This window comes from Aethalodelphis obliquidens, unplaced genomic scaffold (genome assembly GCF_003676395.1).
Source record: "Aethalodelphis obliquidens isolate GAN/ISIS:26980383/991018 unplaced genomic scaffold, ASM367639v1 scaffold43, whole genome shotgun sequence".
NCBI classification, from domain to species: Eukaryota; Metazoa; Chordata; class Mammalia; order Artiodactyla; family Delphinidae; genus Aethalodelphis; species Aethalodelphis obliquidens.
This window is the reverse complement of record NW_020837987.1, coordinates 14078062-14095604: the sequence shown is the minus strand read 5'-3', so window position 1 is coordinate 14095604 and position 17543 is coordinate 14078062. Positions and strand designations below refer to the sequence as shown.

The 17543-nt window shown below is 52.0% G+C and overlaps 2 protein-coding genes and 4 non-coding genes across 20 annotated transcripts; all 6 read right to left on the bottom strand.

Moving 5' to 3' along the window:
* RPL13A (ribosomal protein L13a) lies at positions 1-3774 on the bottom strand. The gene is made up of 8 exons (XM_027080218.1): positions 3689-3774; positions 2028-2100; positions 1593-1658; positions 1283-1384; positions 994-1079; positions 755-814; positions 308-430; positions 1-116 (listed from the first exon to the last, which is right to left on the bottom strand). Exons 1-8 carry the CDS (start codon positions 3701-3703, stop codon positions 30-32), a joined length of 612 nt encoding a protein of 203 aa, XP_026936019.1. The 5' UTR covers positions 3704-3774; the 3' UTR covers positions 1-29.
* LOC113606297 (small nucleolar RNA SNORD35) lies at positions 593-679 on the bottom strand. Its single transcript, XR_003427484.1, has one exon. It is a non-coding gene; the product is annotated as a small nucleolar RNA SNORD35 (small nucleolar RNA).
* Positions 884-954, bottom strand: LOC113606295 (small nucleolar RNA SNORD34). Its single transcript, XR_003427482.1, has one exon. It is a non-coding gene; the product is annotated as a small nucleolar RNA SNORD34 (small nucleolar RNA).
* On the bottom strand, positions 1159-1243 carry LOC113606292 (small nucleolar RNA Z195/SNORD33/SNORD32 family). The gene has a single exon (XR_003427480.1). It is a non-coding gene; the product is annotated as a small nucleolar RNA Z195/SNORD33/SNORD32 family (small nucleolar RNA).
* On the bottom strand, positions 1901-1984 carry LOC113606293 (small nucleolar RNA Z195/SNORD33/SNORD32 family). The gene has a single exon (XR_003427481.1). It is a non-coding gene; the product is annotated as a small nucleolar RNA Z195/SNORD33/SNORD32 family (small nucleolar RNA).
* A 55-nt stretch (positions 3775-3829) lies between the features above and the next one.
* Positions 3830-16424, bottom strand: FLT3LG (fms related receptor tyrosine kinase 3 ligand). 15 transcript variants are annotated; one of them, XM_027080208.1, is made up of 9 exons: positions 14075-14353; positions 13856-13922; positions 13137-13253; positions 12753-12806; positions 12408-12551; positions 11833-11945; positions 7594-7781; positions 6784-7042; positions 4859-4986 (listed from the first exon to the last, which is right to left on the bottom strand). In XM_027080208.1, exons 2-9 carry the CDS (start codon positions 13886-13888, stop codon positions 4974-4976), a joined length of 921 nt encoding a protein of 306 aa, XP_026936009.1. In that variant the 5' UTR covers positions 13889-13922; positions 14075-14353; the 3' UTR covers positions 4859-4973. The 15 variants fall into 15 exon arrangements, with proteins under 15 accessions (XP_026936018.1, XP_026936016.1, XP_026936008.1 ...); XM_027080207.1 differs by lacking the exon at positions 6784-7042 and having other exon boundaries at positions 3843-4986; positions 11833-11891; XM_027080206.1 differs by lacking the exons at positions 6784-7042; positions 14075-14353 and adding an exon at positions 15405-16424 and having other exon boundaries at positions 3846-4986.
* Between the last annotated feature and the right edge of the window lie 1119 nt (positions 16425-17543).

Below are 17543 nucleotides of genomic sequence, written 5' to 3'. Positions count from 1 at the left end.
TGAAGAAGAAACAGTCAATTTTATTGGGCTCAGACTAAGAATCCATGGGTCTTGAGGACCTCTGTGAATCGGTCGATTTTCTTCTCTATGTTCTTTTCGGCCTGCTTCCGTAGCCTCTGTGGGGTCAAGGTGACAGGTGGTGGTTAGTGGCTGCTCCCTAGGACTGCCCTTATCCCAGGGGGCCACCCACACTGGGCCTTAGGCAGAGCCTTCTGAGGGCACAACTAAGACCCAAGTTAAGAGTAATCAGCTCCCAGACCCTGCCCCAGAAAACGTGGTGCCCCTCCAGCCACAGCCCCACCCTCACCATGAGCTGCTTCTTTTTCCGGTAGTGGATCTTGGCCTTCTCCTTTCTCTTCTCCTCCAGTGTAGCCGTTACTGCCTGGTACTTCCAGCCAACCTCATGAGCCAGGCGCCCTAGGTAGGCAAACTGGGAGGGGAGAGGGAGAAACGAAGCTGTAAGAAGACGAGGCCAGGGTGACTAGGGGAAGGGAGCTGACATCCGGTCCTAGAGGATCCCAGTCTAGCCATACAACTTTTCAGCAAGCCCATGCTCAAGAGACACGGCTACCCCTGGCAGCGCTCTCTGCTCCTCCTGGCATCAGCTGAGCCATTGGCATTATCGGCACTGCCCACAGTGGCATCCGCAGACCATCGTGAGAAAAAACCATCATCTGCCAGTCTTAGGGCCCTAGGTGCACCCCCCAGGAAGCCTGGGACCCCAAGGCATCATTCAGCAGACCCCGGAACTCACCTTCCGTGTAGGCTTCAGACGCACAACCTTAAGGGCGGCAGGAACCACCATCCGCTTTTTCTGTTAGAGAAGAAGAGGGACTTAGAGACCTGGAGTGAGGGACAGACAGGGAAGAAGGCTGGCTGGGGCTGGCGTCTCAGCCAGTGCTGTTTTCACGAGGATCAAACAATGTAGGTAACTGCAGAACATCACAGACGCCAGACACAAAGATGCTGCTGAGGGAGATGGGTCTTGCTCACCTTGTCATAGGGTGGCGGGATCCCATCAAACACCTTGAGGCGGTCCAGAGCGGCCTGGCCTCGCTTGGTCTTGTGGGGCAGCATGCCTGTGGGCAGAGGACAACAGACCTGCTCAGCGGGGCATGCGAGGACCCCGCTGCCCCACCTGGGCGGGCGGGCAGGCAGGCGGCCTCAGATGGTAGTGCATGTGGAGTCATCTCATGGTTGGGAAACTCGAACAAGAGTGGGAAAAGTCTTCATCACCGGCCACCCGCCCCATCAGCCCCTGTGGTCCTCAGGCCCAGCTCACCTCGCACTGTCCGCCAGAAGATGCGGCTGGGGGCTCGGAAGTGGTAGGGGCCACGGGAGGGGTTGGTGTTCATCCGCTTGCGGAGGAATGCCAGGTACTTCACTGGCAAGAGGGGAGAGTGTGTGAGGCCTCAAGAGTCCTCAGGCAGATGGTAACTCCTTCCAACGCAGCACACAACCTTTCTTCCGAGGGCGTGTTTGGGAACTCAGACTAGGACCTCCCCCCACTGGTGGGACTGCTTAGGAGCCCGTGAAGTGTGAGCCCCACAGAGGTCCACCCTCTCCAGCCCTCCTCCCAGGCCCTCACTCACACTTGTTTCTATAGAAATTGCCAGAAATGTTGATGCCCTCACAGCGCACAACCACCACCTTTCGACCTAGAGGGAATGGAAAATGAGACAATCAAGGAGGTCAAAGGTTAGGAAGCAGGCCCAATTACTGCTAAGGACCCAGAAAGGAGGCTCCTTCCGTCTCAAACCGACCACAATGAACAAGGAAGGCACGGAGTCTCCTGCCCCGTGTCACAGAGCAGCAATCGGCGGAGCTGGACTCGTGCTTAAGTTCAATTTGTTAGTCTGACAGAGCCCAGAGCCCCCAACCTAGGAGGGGAGGAGCCTGGCAGGTCTCAGAGCGGTGCATGGGGTTGATCTCATGGTCGTCAGACTCAAACGAAAGATGGTGATTTTTGCTCATCACTGACCTCGAGGCTCATGTCTGGGGAAGCTGTGGGCAGGGGGCAGACTTACCCAGAAGCACCTGCTTAGCCACGATGGCCGCCAGACGGCCCAGGAGATGGCCTCGGCCATCGAGAACCAGGACCTGTTGGAGGTAGGTTGAGAGGGCTCAGAGGCACCCACAGCTTTGACGCCCCGCCTCAAACAATCATTCCTCCCTACCTGATCATTTCACCTACCTCCCAGGGTGCCTGCGAACCAAGTAAGAGACACAGAACTAGGAACTAAGCCTCACTATACAGAGAAGGCCAAGAGAGCAAATGACTCAGGATTTCAGTGAGTGGGGTAAGATACCCAAGGACTCCCCTCACATCTCAGCTGCTTGAAGGGCAAGAATCTTTATGCCCAGATTATGCCTGACAGTCAGCGAATGAGCTACCATCTGAATCCAGACTGGCAATACTGATCCTCCAGGCAGAAGAACCTGTGATCTGGATACAAACCTTAGCATCTCGACAGAATCTGATTCTGTCCTGGTCTCAAAGATGTTTTTCTAGCATGAAGGTTCAGAGCAGATGAAACTAGGAAGGGTAGTCAAAAGCCCTGGCTGGCTCTGGTACTGACTAGATTTGCATCCTCCCGCGAACTGCTCAAACGCCAATCCTCAACTTCTTGTCAAGAATAAAAGTCCCAACTCTTTACCAAGGGCTTCCTATACATGTTATGATTGTTGGAGGCCAGTGTAAAAGGCTACAGAACCTAAAACCAGACTTCCTGACAATGTGACTTTGGTCAAAACCCTCCAAATCTCCAATACCTGCCTCAGGAACACTATGATAAATGAGCTGAATTACACAAAATACCAGGCAAACTATACCAGGAGCCGTAAATGCAGGGACACAGGTTCGGAGAACTCTACCACTTGCCTGGCCCCAAACGTGGTTTTCCTTCCGGAATCATAGACCCATCACAGGTACACCCCTTCCAGAGCCATCCCCTCCTTTATATCTAATTGGTTACCAAAGACGACTGGGCCAAGTCAGAGTTAAGTTTCTGCTGCCGTCCTTGAGGACCTCCAGATCGTTAAGAACAAAGGATATCCCACTGCTGTAAACATTTCATTACAATCCTGTTTCCAGCACCAGCAGACCTTTAAAGAGTTCCTCGACCCCCAGGAGAAAGGAAAAGAGCAACTCGCGCCTGCATGCCCTGTAGGCAGGAGCTCTCTCGACCCGCTGCTAAGATTTCGCGCTAAAATACCCACAGCTGCAGGAGACCCCTAATACGCACTCCCACGAGGCCGAAACAACCCGCGCTTTGGGCAGGGCGAAAGTACCCTCCATTTTGACCAATCCTCGGCTTCTCTTCGTCCCCTGGCCGCGCAGCTGCCTTCCGCGTGCTTCCCCACCGCTGAGGACACACGGGCCCAATTCGGCCAAGACCCGGCCAAGATCAAGGTAAATCAGGCCTAGTTTTAAAATAACTTTTCTTGTGCTGGAAGCCCCGATCACTGCCCCCTGGGGGAAAAATGATGCCGCATTCTAGCCAGCCCAGAGCGTAAAAACCGCTTTATATACCCGTTTAGGGTTCCTCTTACCCCGAAAGCTTTCTGTTTTGCTCAGTTATCGATCTTAAGTTCCACAGTACACTTACGAGAGAAAAGAGGTCCAACCCCGGTCCGGTCTCGACCCCACCCCGGCCCCACACCGCCCCGGCCCGCGCAGAGCCTGTACCTGCCCCTCCGCCATCTTCGGCAGCCGCCTGGGAAAGAAGGAACCTTAACCGCAGGGTTTCTTATCCCTTGAAACAGGGGCGGAGGAAGTGACGCAACACGGCCGCTTTCCGTCTTTTCACGGGCCAGAGTGCCGTGCGCGTGCGCAGAAAGGCCCACTGGAAGGCGGGTCGTCTTTTGACTGTCCAATCAGTATCGTTTCTATCGAACCTAGGCGGCCATGGCTGTGCCGGGCGAGATCACGTGGGGCAGGAGGGGGCTCTGCGGGGGCGGGGCTGTTCAGCCTCCGTTGCTGTATTTAGGAGGGGCTGGTAATCCTCGCGCGAGTTGTCCGCTGTGTTTGCGGTGGGACGGGGGCGAGAAGGCTGGAGGAGAAGCGCTCTTACCCCCTAAAGCGATAATACGTGTAGGCCCACAGCGGGCAACGAGGCATGCCCTTTTGCGCTCAGTCTAGGCTTAGAGATCTGGATTCCGGTGCCTGTCCGGCTTCCTTGTGATCTGGCTAAATCCCTGGCCGTGTATGGGCCTCAGTGTCCTCACCTGTCAAAAAGGTGGAGCTAGTCTTCCCCATGAGATCTAACGCATGAAGGAATGACTTATAGATGCCTGAGTGTTCCCCAAAGGAGCTTCTCACTTTCTGGACTTTCTGGACAAAGCCTTTGCTTTGGCGGTTCCCCTTGACTGGGATGCCCTTCCCTCCACCCCCACCTTCTAAAATCTGGCTTGAGTCCTTCTCTCTAGAGAGCTTCCCTGTTATCTCAGGCTGGCTCAGGTACATCCTCGGGGCTCCCACAGTGCCTATGCTACCTCCATTAGAGCGTGTGTCATCCTGTACTGGGGCTCTCTGGGGCCCCTGTCTTCTCCCCCATGGACCAGGAACCCTGAGAGGGTGGGGCTGGTTCTCACTCACGTGTGGGTCCCAGCCCTGACCTGCACTGGCCGTGGGGCCCAGGAGGCCTCAGAGAATAGGTATTGAATGAAACACTGCATTAACTGAAAAACCAAGACCCAAACCCAAACTGCCCCATCCACTCACCCTGTCCCATCCACAGACAGGCCTGGCCAGAGCTGGTAGAAAAGGATGATTTATATACAATTTCCTGGGGACAAGGGCTTTGTACAGAGTGGGGAGGGTGAGGCCGGGGCTGCTGCTGGGTGCTGGCGTTGCCTCCATCCTGGGGAGACAGTGACAGGAGCAACGTGGCCAAGGAAAGGACCAGTTTCTAGCTGACTTCCTCCAACTTCCGACTCTGTGTCCTCGGGCAGGTGACTCCTCTCTCTGGGCCTCAGTGTCCTCCTCTGTAAAATGGGATGATAGATGACTCACTGGGCTGTTTGAGGCTCCATGGACAGAGGAGAGGAAAGCAACAAGCTCAGGGCTTGGCACAGTCTCAATGCCAAAAACAACTCCATTCACCCTGAATGCTCACTGTGTGTTTGGGCATTGCTGGCCAAGAGAACTAACTCTCTGCAACCATGAGAGATCTGCGCTCTCCAGGACAGCTGTGATACCAGCCACATGTGAATACTGTGCACTCTAAATGTGGCCAGCAAAACTGAGACACTTGAGTTTTTCATTTTACCTAATTTAAACTTAAACTAATAGTGTGGTTATTGGGAGAGTGGGAAAACAGGGTGTGAACAGGGACAAGGGTAGGAGGAAAACTTCTCAACTGAAAATTGTATCTCAGGGACTTCCCTGGTGGTCCAGTGATTAAGACTTCACCTTCCAATGCAGTGCATGCGGGTTCGATCCCTGGTCCCTGGTCCCTGGTCGGGGAGCTAAGATCCCACATGCCTCCTGGCCAAAAAACCAAAACATAAAACAGAAGCAATATTGTAACAAATTCAATAAAGACTTAAAAAAAAAAAGATAGAAAATGTGTTTTTAAAAAAAAAGTTGTATCTCAGACTTCCCTGGCGGTCCAGTGGTTAAAACTCTGAGCTTCCACTGCAGGGGGCACAGGTTCAATCCCTGGTCAGGGAAGCTCCTGCGAGGCGTGGCCAAAAAAAAAAAAAAAAAAAAATTGTATCTCAAAAAGAATTGTAATAAAAATTACTGCCCGGGACTTCCCTGGTGGCGCAGTGGTTAGGAGTCTGCCTGCCAATGCAAGGGACAAGGGTTCGAGCCCTGGTCTGGGAAGATCCCATATGCTGCAGAGCTATTAAGCTCGTGCACTACAAATACTGAGCCTGCACTCTAGAGCCTGTGTTCTGCAATGAGAAGACCTTGCACCACAGCACCACAACAAAGAGTAGCCCTTGCTCACCACAACTAGAGAAAGCCCGTGCATAGCAACGAAGACCCAATGCAGCCAAAAAAAAAAAAGTACTCCCCAAAACAAATGCTGACATGAAAGATCATTTAATTTAGAAATTGTTCCGTGATCTAGTCATTGGAAAACTTCTGTAGGTTTCAAAGAACTTGAGTATACGAATCTACTTATGCAACTGTAAATTTCATGGAATCTAAATACTGATCAAATATTTCTGATAATTTGGCATATGCATTGAGATGTGCTGTGAGTGGTGCATACACACTACATTCTGAAGACCTGGTATGAAAAAAAGAATGTAAAAATATCTCATTGATAATTTTTTAAAGTATTGATTACATGTTGAGATGACAACATTTTGGATACACAGGGTGAAATAAAATATATTCTTTTTTTTTTGACCACGCCACTGGGCTTACGGGATATTAGTTCCCCAACCAAGAATCAAACCCGTGCCCCCTGCAGTGGAAGCATAGAGTCCTAACCACTGGACAACCAGGGGATTCCCTAAAATATATTCTTTATACTGACCTGCTTATTTTTACTTTAAAAAAAGAAAAATACTAGAAAATTTAAAATCACATGTGTGGTGTGGCTTATATTCTATTTCCTTGGACAGCATTGCTCAAAGGGTTTTTTGTGGTCACTTCCCTTAACCTCTCAACAACTCTATGGTAGAAGGATTATTATTAGAGTCTTTTGTACAGATAAGGAAACTGAGGCAAAAGAGTGAAAGGCACAGAAGCCGGAATCAGAAGGCCCAGAGTCAAATCTTGGCTCTGTCACTCATGAGCTGTGTGACTTTTGGCAAATGACTTACCTCTCTGGGCCTTGGTTTCCGCCTCTGTGAAATGGGGATAATAATGGCACCAGCTTCTCAATTAAGTGACTTAATCTGTAGAAAGCTCCAGCGCAAGACCTGAGACACTGAGGCACTCTACGTGTGAGCCATTGATGCCAGATGTTTCTTGTTAGATCCCTCTGACCTTTTTCACACCAGGAGGGCTTTGCAGAGGCGGTCCCCTCTGCCTGCTCCAGGAGGCCGCTCTCTCCTGGCTTGTAGACTCCTGTATACCTCCCTGGAGGTCGGGGTGGGCGGTGTCCTCATGCTTGCAGGTCCCCACTGAGCTCACTGTCTTTCCCGAATCTCCCTCTTCCCCCCAGGTTCCCCACTGGGCCAGACCCAGCGTCCTCTGCTTGTGCCACCTCCCCTTCCTCCTTCCTCGCACCCCCCACCAAGCCTGTCAGTCTCCAGCCCCATCCCTCCCGATGATCCCTGACCCCTGACTCTGCCCGTCCCCTCCTCTCCGTCCCCATGGTCCGGCCCTGGCTCAGGCCTTGTCCTCTCTCCCTGAACCCTCGCCCAGCAGCCTCCTCTTTGGCCTCCAGTCTGCTGTCTGTTCCGGTCTGTCCCCCTCCATGGCCCCAGAAGGGTCTTCTTGCATGCAGACTGACCCACCCCTTCCCTACTCAAGTTCCCCACCCAGCCCCCACCACACATGCCACCCACGCCAACACCAAGTCCGGGGTCCTCAGGTTGTTGAGGAGTCAGTGCTCCAGGCAGGGCACCTATGGCCCCCAAAGGATCAGCTGACTCCGGCCACGCCCTCTGCCCACCCCACTGGCTCACCCGCTCCCCACGGTAAGGCATCCTCTGTCTCTTCCTTCGCCAGTGCAGGCACCAGGCAGCAGCCAGCAGCAGGAGGGCCACGGGCAGCAGCAGCAGCAGCAAGAGAAGCAGAAGAGGGGCCTGCGGGGCCGGCAGGGATGTGGCCCCCAAGGCCCCAGGACTCCTTGGGGGCAGCAGGGTGGAGGAGTCTGCCAGGAGAGAGGAGGCTGGGTGACTGAGAAGAAGGGGCAGGCCAGGGAAGGAAAAAAAGGCCTGTCTGGTCCTGCTGTGTGACCTCAGGTGGGCTGCTGACTTCTCTGGGCCTCAGTCGCCTCATCCATAAAATGGGGATAATTATTGTATCGACTTCATAAGGTTGTCACAAAGATTAAATGCATGAATATACCGAAAGTGCTTAGAACAGTGTCTAGCATGTAGTAAGGTTGAATTTTATTTATTTTTTAAAGCCATTAATAACTTTTTATTTCAAATATATCATTGTACTTTTTTTTTCTTTTTGCCCACACGGCATGTGGAATTTTAGTTCCCCGACCAGGGATCAAACCCAGGCCCCTGCCAGTGGAAGTGTGGAAGTCCTAACCAGTGGACCTCCAGGGAATTCCCTACATTTTATTTTATAAAGGGACAAATGTGTGTCTAGTGCTTATGTATCGATTTGCTTATTTCTCTTCTTCCCCCAATAGTCTATGAGCTACACGAGGGTGACAGGAGCCTTATTGCCAGAACCTACTACTTAGTGCTTACTAAATAATAGTTTAATTTACATAAAGTAAATATCTGAGTGGATGAATGGACAGATATAGAACAATGAAAGATACAAAGTGTGAAGCTATGATGTCTCACAAGGCCCCACTTGATCTGGGCCCCTTTGTTCCTTCTGTACCCTCACCACCCACCTTCTCCCCTTTGCTTACTTGGCCTCAGCCACTGGGGCCTCCTCATGATTCCTTAAACAGGTAGGCAGGTTTCTGCCTCAGGGCCTTTGCACTGGCTGTTCCCTTTTTCACAACTTTCAGTGACTTTCCAGCTAACCACCTCAGCCCATGATTCCATCACCCTGTTTTAATTTGCCTGCATGGGGCTCATTACACTCACTTTCCTGATTAATTATATGTTTACATGTTTATCGTCTGTCTCCTTGATTAGCAGGTCAGCCTCCCATGGACATGGACTTGATCTTGTTCTGTGCTGTGTCTCCAATGCCAGGCGCCAGGGAGATGGTTAATAAAGGTTGGTTGAATGAATGATTAGTGATACATGTAAATACAAATGACAACGTTAAATATAAATGACTAGGACTTCTCTGGTGGCACAGTGGTTAAGAATCCGCCTGCCAATGCAGGGGACATGGCTTCGATCCCTGGTCCGGGAAGATCCCACATGCCGCAGAGCAACTAAGCCCATGCACCACAACTACTGACCCCACTCACCACAGCTACTGAAGCCCATGCGCCTAGAGCCCGTGCTCCGCAACAGGAGAAGCCACCGCAATGAGAAGCCCGCGCACTGCAACAAAGAGTAGCTCCCGCTCGCCGCAACTAGAGAAAGCCCGCGCGCAGCAATGAAGACCCAACGCAGCCAAAAATAAATAAATAAATAAATTAAAAAAATATATATAAATGACTAAATGATTGGAAATGCAGGAAGAAACTGAGAAGAATATAATTAGAGAGGGAGGTTTTCTTATGTCCCCCCACCCCCACCCCCTGCACAGCTTGCGGGATCTGACCAGGGATGGAACCTGTGCCCCCCTGCAGTGGAAGCATGGAGTCCTAACCATTGGACCGCCAGGCAAGTCCCTAGAGCGGGAGGTTTTTAACCATCCCTCTCAGAACTTGACACATCTTGTAGACAAATATAACGAAGACAGAAAGTCTCTGAATAATACCAAGATAAGGTTGATAGAATATATACACACTGATTCAACCCTGATCGTACCAAAAAACAAAACAAACTATTATTTTCCTGAGACCTTGTTCAGTTACAAAACTGATTATATACTTGGCCGTAAAGGAAACCTTAATAAACTGAACAAGTTAAGTTTTCACAGGGCGTGGCCTCTCGTCATATTCCAATAAAGTTACTTCACTTTGAAACTTTTTTTTTTTTGGCCGCACCACGTGGCTTGCAGGATCTTAGCTCCCTGACCAGGGACTGAACCTGTGCCGTTGGCGGCAAAAGCTCGGAGTCCTAACCACTGGACCTCTAGGGAATTCCCCACTTTGAAACTTTAGGGCTGGCCCATCCAATATGGCGGCCACTTGCCTCACGTGGCGAATAAATATGTGACCTGCGGCCAATCTGAACTGAGATGTGCTGTCCGTGTAAAATACACACCACTTCTTAAAGACTTAGTAGGGAAAAAAGGATGTGAAATACCTCATGAAGTAATTTTTAAAAATATTATGTGTTGAAATGATATTATTTTGGGTTAAAATATATTGGGTTAAATAAAAAATATTGAGTTAGTAAAATTTCTGGTTTAGGGACTTCCCTGGCAGTCCAGTGGTTAGGACTCTGAGCTCTCACTGCCGAGGGCCGTGGTTCGATCCCTGATCAGGGAACTAAAATCCCACAAGTTGCGGGGCGTGCACCCTCCCAAAATTTGTGATTTAAATATTATTTTAAAATTTATAAAATTATGAGAATTAAATTCAAGGAACTTCCCTGGTGGTCCAGTGGTTAAGGCTCCGCTAAATAAATAAATAAATTCAATAACATCACAGAATTCCCGGGCGGTCCAGTGGTTAGGACTATGCGCTTCCACTGCAGGTGGCACGGCTTTGATCCCTGGTTGGGGAACAAAGATCCCACAAGCCATGTAGCACAGCCAAAAAAAAAAAAATAATAATAATAATAAATTCAATAACATCATTATAGAGAACAGATTACTGGCTGACAGGGGTTAGGATGGGAGTTTTAGGATGAGATCTAGTTGCACAAACTCACATGTGGTTACACAAAGCTACATGTGTGAAAAAATTACATAGATACACATACATACACACACACACTCTCTCTTTTAGGGGTTGAATGTGTCCCTCAAAATTCATACGATGAAATCCTAGCCCACAGTACCTCGGAATGTGCCCTTATTTGGAGATCAGGTCTGCAAAGAGGTGATCAAGTTAAAATGAGGTTGTTAATGGTGGACCCTAATACAATATTACTGGTATCCTTATAAGAAGGGGAAATCTAGACACAGAGATATGCATAGGGGGAGAGTGCCATGTGAACATGAAAATGGCCATCTAGAAGCCAAGGAGAGAGACCTGAAACAGATCCTTCCCTCACAGCCCTCAGAAGAAGCTGGTCCTGCTCACCCCTCAATTTCCCAACTGTAAGAAGATAAACTGCTGCTGCTTCAATCACCTGGTTGGTGGTACTTTGTTACAGCAGCTGTAACAAACTAATACACATACACATGCATGCACTCATATATAACTGGTAAACTCTGAATAAACTCTGTGGATTGCAGCCATGTCAATTTCCTGGTTTTGACATTGTGCTAGAATTAATGTTACCAAGCAAAAGGTACCACTGGGGAGGCTGGGTGAAGGGTGTGCAGGACCTCCCTGTACAGTTTCTATGCCCCTTTCCTTTGAATCTGTAATTATCCCAACATAAAAAAGTTTTAAAAATAAATCCACCAATAATATGCTAAAAAATAACAAACATTAAGAATCCTGGGCTTCCCTGGTGGCTCAGTGGTTGAGAGTCCGCCTGCCGATGCAGGGGACACGGGTTCGTGCCCCGGTCTGGGAAGATCCCACATGCCGCGGAGCGGCTGGGCCAGTGAGCCATGGCCGCTGAGCCTGCACGTCCAGAGCCTGTGCTCCACAATGGGAGAGGCCACAGCAGTGAGAGGCCCGCGTACCGCAAAAAAAAAAAAAGAATCCTGAAAAATAAGTGAATTAACCTTTTTTCTTTTTAACTTTTTTTAAACATGGCTACAAGAAAATTTACACTTAAATGTGTGACTCTCATTCTATTTCTATGGCATACAGCTACCTCAGAGAAACAGGCAGGATTGGTTAATCCCTTCTCAGAGATGGGTAAACTGGGGCCCAGAGGGGGATGACAGGCCCAAAGTCACACAGCCCATAGGAACACGGTGGGGTCTGGGGAGCCCTGAGTGGAAGGCATGAGGGCCTAGTGAAGGTGGGAGAGGAGGGGGTGGGGCGGTGCGCTATGGGGCGCTGGGCACCTTTACCCGGCTGACACTGCAGCTCCAGGCACCTGGAGAAATTCCGCCGCGTGATCCAGGGCTTCAAGGCCACCAGCTGCTGGGAAGTGTCCTGCAGGAGGTGGGAGATGTTGGCCTGGACGAAGCGAAGACAGCTGGGGAGGGGCTGGGGGCAGGGGAGGGAGACGTCACCACGGCATCACCCCTAGCATCACCTCAGGTCAAGGGCAAGCCCTGGGTCTCACAGAGAGTTTGGAGCCTTGCTCCCCCAGGTTGCTAGGGGGAAGCCTCCTTAGCAATGCGGTCAGACCTGGATCAGGAGGGAGTTTAGATCCCCTCCTTCTCCGGGTTGCTAGGGGTGAGAACCCCTTAGCAATATCCTTCAACAGGGCCTGAGAAACAAACTTAGAATTGGTGCATTGGGCTCAGACCCCTGGCCATCCTCCAGTACTTAGAGAATTGTCACTTCCCAGCACTGAGGGACCCCAGCAGGACTGGGCTTCCAGCTCCACCTCCCTCAGGCTGATCAGGTCAAAGGAAATCTCCAGTAAGTCCTAGCAGACCTTTGCTTCCAATCCCTAGGAAAGCATCACGCTCCCCTCACTTGTTCCCCAAGTTCAGGGCTGACCTGGAAGGCACATGAGGTGACGAAGTGTATCTCGGTGTTGACAGCCTCCAGCAGTTTCCCCATCTGGGACCCAGCCACAGTCTTGAGCCGTCCCATCCAGCGCTGGGCCAGGACCAGACGCCAGAAAGCCCCACAGAGCTCGTCCTGGGGAGAGACCACCCAGGCTCTGGGTCTCGTGGACGGAGGGGGCAGGGGGCTTAGACTAGTGGGGCTGGGGGCCGGGACTCCAGGGTCCCAGGGGAGGAGGGGGCCGGGTCAGCACACTAGCCTGGCTCCCTGAGGGGTGGTGAGTCTTGAATCTCTCCTTCCCACCTCCATCCCGGGCCCCTCCCATCTGTGACTCACGTCCTGCAGGTTGGAGGCAACAGTGACTGGGTAATCTTGAAGCAGGTAGTCAGACTGCGGGAGAAAACAAAGTCAGGCCTGGCTGCAGACAGGAGGAAAGAGAGCTATGGGGACCTGGGGACGGGGGGACAGCGGCCCAGAGAGAAGGGGGCGGGACCCAGGGTGGGGAGATGGGGACCCAGAGAGAGGGGTACAGAGACCCGGAGGGGGCGGGGACCCGGAGAGAGGGGGACAGGGACCCAGAGAGAAGGGAGCAGGGACTTGGGGGAGGGGAGCCGGGGACCCAGAGTGTGGAGACTGGGAGCCACCCACCGAGACCTAGACAGGGGGAACTCAGGCCTAGAGACAGAACCTGGGCCTCAGATTTGGAGCAGGGACGCTCACCAGCTTGCCGATGGTGCTGGTGAAGGTGGAGGAGATGGGGCTGTGCGGGAAGGAGCAGTCCGGGGCCCCGCGGAGGCGGGGGCTGAGCAGCAGCAGCAGCAGCAGCAGCAGCGAGGTCTGCGGGCGGCGCGGGGTGAGGCCTCCATTGGCCCCGCCCCGCCCCCTCCCTTGTCGAGGCTGCCCCCTCCGGCCCCCTTTTCTCTCTTCCCTCTTTCTCCTTTCCAGCTCTTCCACTTCTCAGCTCCTCCTCCTCTTGGCTCCTGTGTGCCCACCTCTGACCATCTTTCCTGTATCTCTTTCTGCCTCTGGTCGGGCGCTGACCAGTTTTCACCCTCCTCTGCCCCATCTGTTTTGCCCCCCATCTCCCCACCTCGACCCATCTCTCTCCACTTCTGCTCACTTCTGCCCAGAATTTTCTCATCTCTGTCCATCCCTCTGCCCCTCCATGCTCATCTCTCTTGTTTCTCCCTAGATCTGGGTCCCAGCTTTACCATTTGTACCCACCTCCCTGTTTCTTCCCCCGACCCTTACCCATCTTTCCCCACCCCTGTCCATCTCCCCGCAACTCTGTCCATCTCCTGCCAACTCTGTCCATCTTCCCCACCCCTGTCCATCTCCCCACACCCTGTCCACCCCAACTCTGTCCATCTCCCCTCTCAGCTCTGCCCATCCTGACACCGCTCTTCCTTTCCCCCACCTTAACCCCCAGGGATACGCACAGTTGGGCTCCAGGCTGGCGCCAGCACTATCATTTCGGCCCGGGGCCCCTCATGCCTGTGGCCGGATCTTGGAAGGGACAGAAGAGCGAGTCTCGGACCCCCGCACCCCAGCCCCTTCCTTGCCCGCCCCTCCCGCCCCTTCACCTCCCCGCCCCTCCCCCTCCCCGCCCCTCCGCCCCTCCCTCGGTCCTTTGATGTGGCTAAGTTTCCGCCTCCTACTCTATAGAGCTTCCTGCGTGAAGCACGGTTATGGTGAAAACTCCTCATCTCTCCTTCTAAGAACCCCGACGTCCGGTGCCCGCAGCCCTCCCCGGGCCAGGGACCCAGGAATCCGACCCCCACCCCTCTCCGCTCAGCCCCAAGAGGGGGATCCCGGACCCGCCCTTCGGGGACCAGGATCCCCTTTCTCCTCACGCACCAGGCTTGCCCCAGCTGGGTGTGGAAGGGGCCACGCCGGGTGACAGCCAGAGATCGAAAGTGAAAGGAAATATTGGGGGGAGATAGTGAGCAGGGAGGGGGGGGAAATCGGGCTGGTGCAAGGGGCGCCACCTGGTGGTGACAGTGGCAGCTGACGCCGCAAAGGGCGCCTCAGTGGGACTCCCGCTCAAGCGGGCTGAGGTTGGGTTGTTCCCTGGTGGGGGGGACACAGTGAATGGGGAGCTGCGGTTCCAACATGGATCTGCCTCTAGCTAGAGCTAATCACACAGGGCCAGGAGGCGGTCACCCTGAGCCCTTCATCTTTGCCTTGAAACCTCAGCCCCAGCCCCCAAACCCCGGTCACCTTCCACATCGAGGTAAATGACAGCTCCATCATTCCAGGTGTTCAGGCCCAAAGGCATGGAGGGGACTTGTGACTGTTTGCCTCTCACTATCCGCTGACAGTCCAGTCCGTCAGCAAAGTTGTTGGCTGACCATCAAAATGTATCCAGAATCCGACCACCTCTCATCACTCCCACTGCCACCACCATCACCTGCCTGAATATCACTGTTCCCTACTCACTTTATCAGCTTCCCTGCCTCAGCCCTCACCTGCCACAGCCTGTTCTCCACATGCAGCCAGAGGGAGCCTGTGAAGACCTAAGTCCCCTCACGTCCCTCCTCTGCTCCAATGCCACCGCCCAACCCCGTACCTGCCACAAAAGTCCAAGTCCTCACTGTGGCCTAGACAGACTTGCAGGATCTGGCCCTGTCCCCTGTCTCCTCTCTCCTCGCTCAAATCCAGCCAAGCTGGCCTAAGGCAGGCATGCTCCTGGCCCAGGGCCTTTGCACTGGTGGTTCTCTCAGCCTGGAATGCCCTTCCCCCAGATACCCACATGGCTCAACCTGATCTCATTCAGGTCTTCGCTCAACTACACAAGGCAAAGCCTTCCCCAACCACCCTTTTTCAAGTTGCACCCCGCTCCCAGCACTCCCACTCATCCCTGCTTTGCTCTCTCCCTCGCCACTCATGACCTTCTGACACACCATTGCCGTTTACTTTTCTTCTTTATTGTCAGTTGTCCCCATGAGGACGTCAGCTCTGGGAGGACCACGGTGAGTGTCCGCTTACCCTGCTGGATCTCCAGCACCAAGAACTGTGCATGGCTCATGGCAAGTGCTCGGTCAACATTTGTTAAATGAATGAACAAGTGGATCCTGGCCCCTTCGGCATTGTTGTGGTATATTGGAGAATGCATCTGGTCTCCGGCTGTTTCCTGGGAGACAAACTCTAAGTCCTTGGAACTTCCAGGTGATAGGCTTGTCTTTGTTATTCATAGATGAGGGGCGCTCCCTGACCACACCTGAGTTTACACTAATGAGGGACTCAGGATGGGGGCTGGTCAGGACCAGAAAAACCAGTCATGTGATTAGAGGGTTGGGGCTTGGAGGCACAGGAAGAAGTCTAACTTACCGACCTCTCACCTCCAACCTCGAGGGAAGGGGAGGGAGGCTAGAAATTGAGTTCAATTTCTGTCTCCAACTTCACATGGCTTTTTCCTCTTCTGTCTTCTCCTCTTTTGCCTCTTATAAGGGAACTTGTATTTAGATGTAGGGTCTACTTGGATAACCCAGGATATCTCGAGATCCTTGACTTAATTACATCTGCAAAGACTTTTTCCAAATAAGGTTACATTCATAGGTTCCGGGGTTAGGACATTATCTTTTGGGGGCCACGACTGAAACCACTAGTTCCCTCAAAGCTGTTTCTCACCTCTGGAAACAGCATGTGCAAAGGCCGCACTGGCTGTTTCCTCTGCCAGGGATGCTCTCCCACCACCACTTTTCTAACCTAATTAGGTCCTCATTGTCCTTCAAGACCCAGTGCAATCACTAATCACCAGGGAAATGCAAATCAGAACCACAATGAGGTATCACCTCACACACCTATTAGGATGGCTATTATCAAAAAGACACAGATAAGTGTTGGAGAGGGTGAGGAGGAATGTAAACTGGTACAGCCACTATGGAAAAAGGTGTGAAGATCCCTAGCAAAATAACAACTAGAGGGAATTCCCTGGTGGTCCAGTGGTTAGGACTCCACGCTTTCACTGCCTTCACTGCCGAGGGCGTGGGTTCAATCCCTGGTCTGGGAACTAAGAACCCACAAGCCACGCAGCGCGGCCAAGAACAAAAGAACAACAAAAAAAGTGTCCATTGGCTAATGGATAAAGAAGATGTGTGTATATACACACAGTGGAATATTATTTGGCCACAAAAAGAAGGAAAACCTGCCATTAACCTGGAGGACATTATGCTAAGTGAAATTAGTCAAAGACTAATACTGTATGGTGTCACATATGGGGAATCTAAAAAAGGCAAATTAATAGACCCAGAGAGTAAAATGGTGGCTGCCAGCAGCTGGGAGGTCAGGGAAACAGAGAGTTGTTGGTCAGAAAAGACAAACTTTTAGCTATGAGTGAGTTCTGAGGATCTAATGCATGGCATGGTGACTGTATTTAACAAGACTGTATGGTATACTTGGAAGTGGCTGAGTGGATTTTTTTTTTAAGTAATTTATTTATTTTTGGCTGTGTTGGGTCTTCATTGCTGCGTGCGGGCTTTCTCTAGCTGTGGCAAGTGAGAGCTACTCTTCGCTGCGGTGCGTGGGCGGCTTCTCACTGCTGTGGTTTCTCTTGTTGTGGAGCACGGGCTCGAGGCACGCGGGCTCAGTAGTTGTGGCACGTGGGCTCGGTAGTTGTGATGCACGGGCTTAGTTGCTCCGCGGCATGTGGGATCTTCCCAGACCAGGGCTGGAACCCATGTCCCCTACATTCGCAGGCGGAGTCTTAACCACTGCGCCACCAGGGAAGTCCCGTGAGAGTGTATCTCCAGTGTTCTCACCACAAATAAAAAAGGTAAGTATGTGAGGTGACGGATGTGTTAATTAACTTGATTGTGGTAATCATTTCACAGTGCATATGTATGTTAAATTATCATGTTGCACACCTTAAGAAATAACATTGTAGAACTGAAATATATACAACTTTTAACTGTCAATTATATCCCGATAAGGCTGGGGAAAAAAAAACTCAGTGAAGTGGCACCTGCCTTGGGAAGATTCCTGCCATCTCTGTCGCCTTCACCTCATACACAGACACACACACACACACTCAAGTTGGGAAAGGTGTCTTCTTCAGGCCCCCAGAGTGCCCTGAACTTCTACCACTGCTATAGTACTGTACCTGTCACCTTAGGTTACATCAGCGTC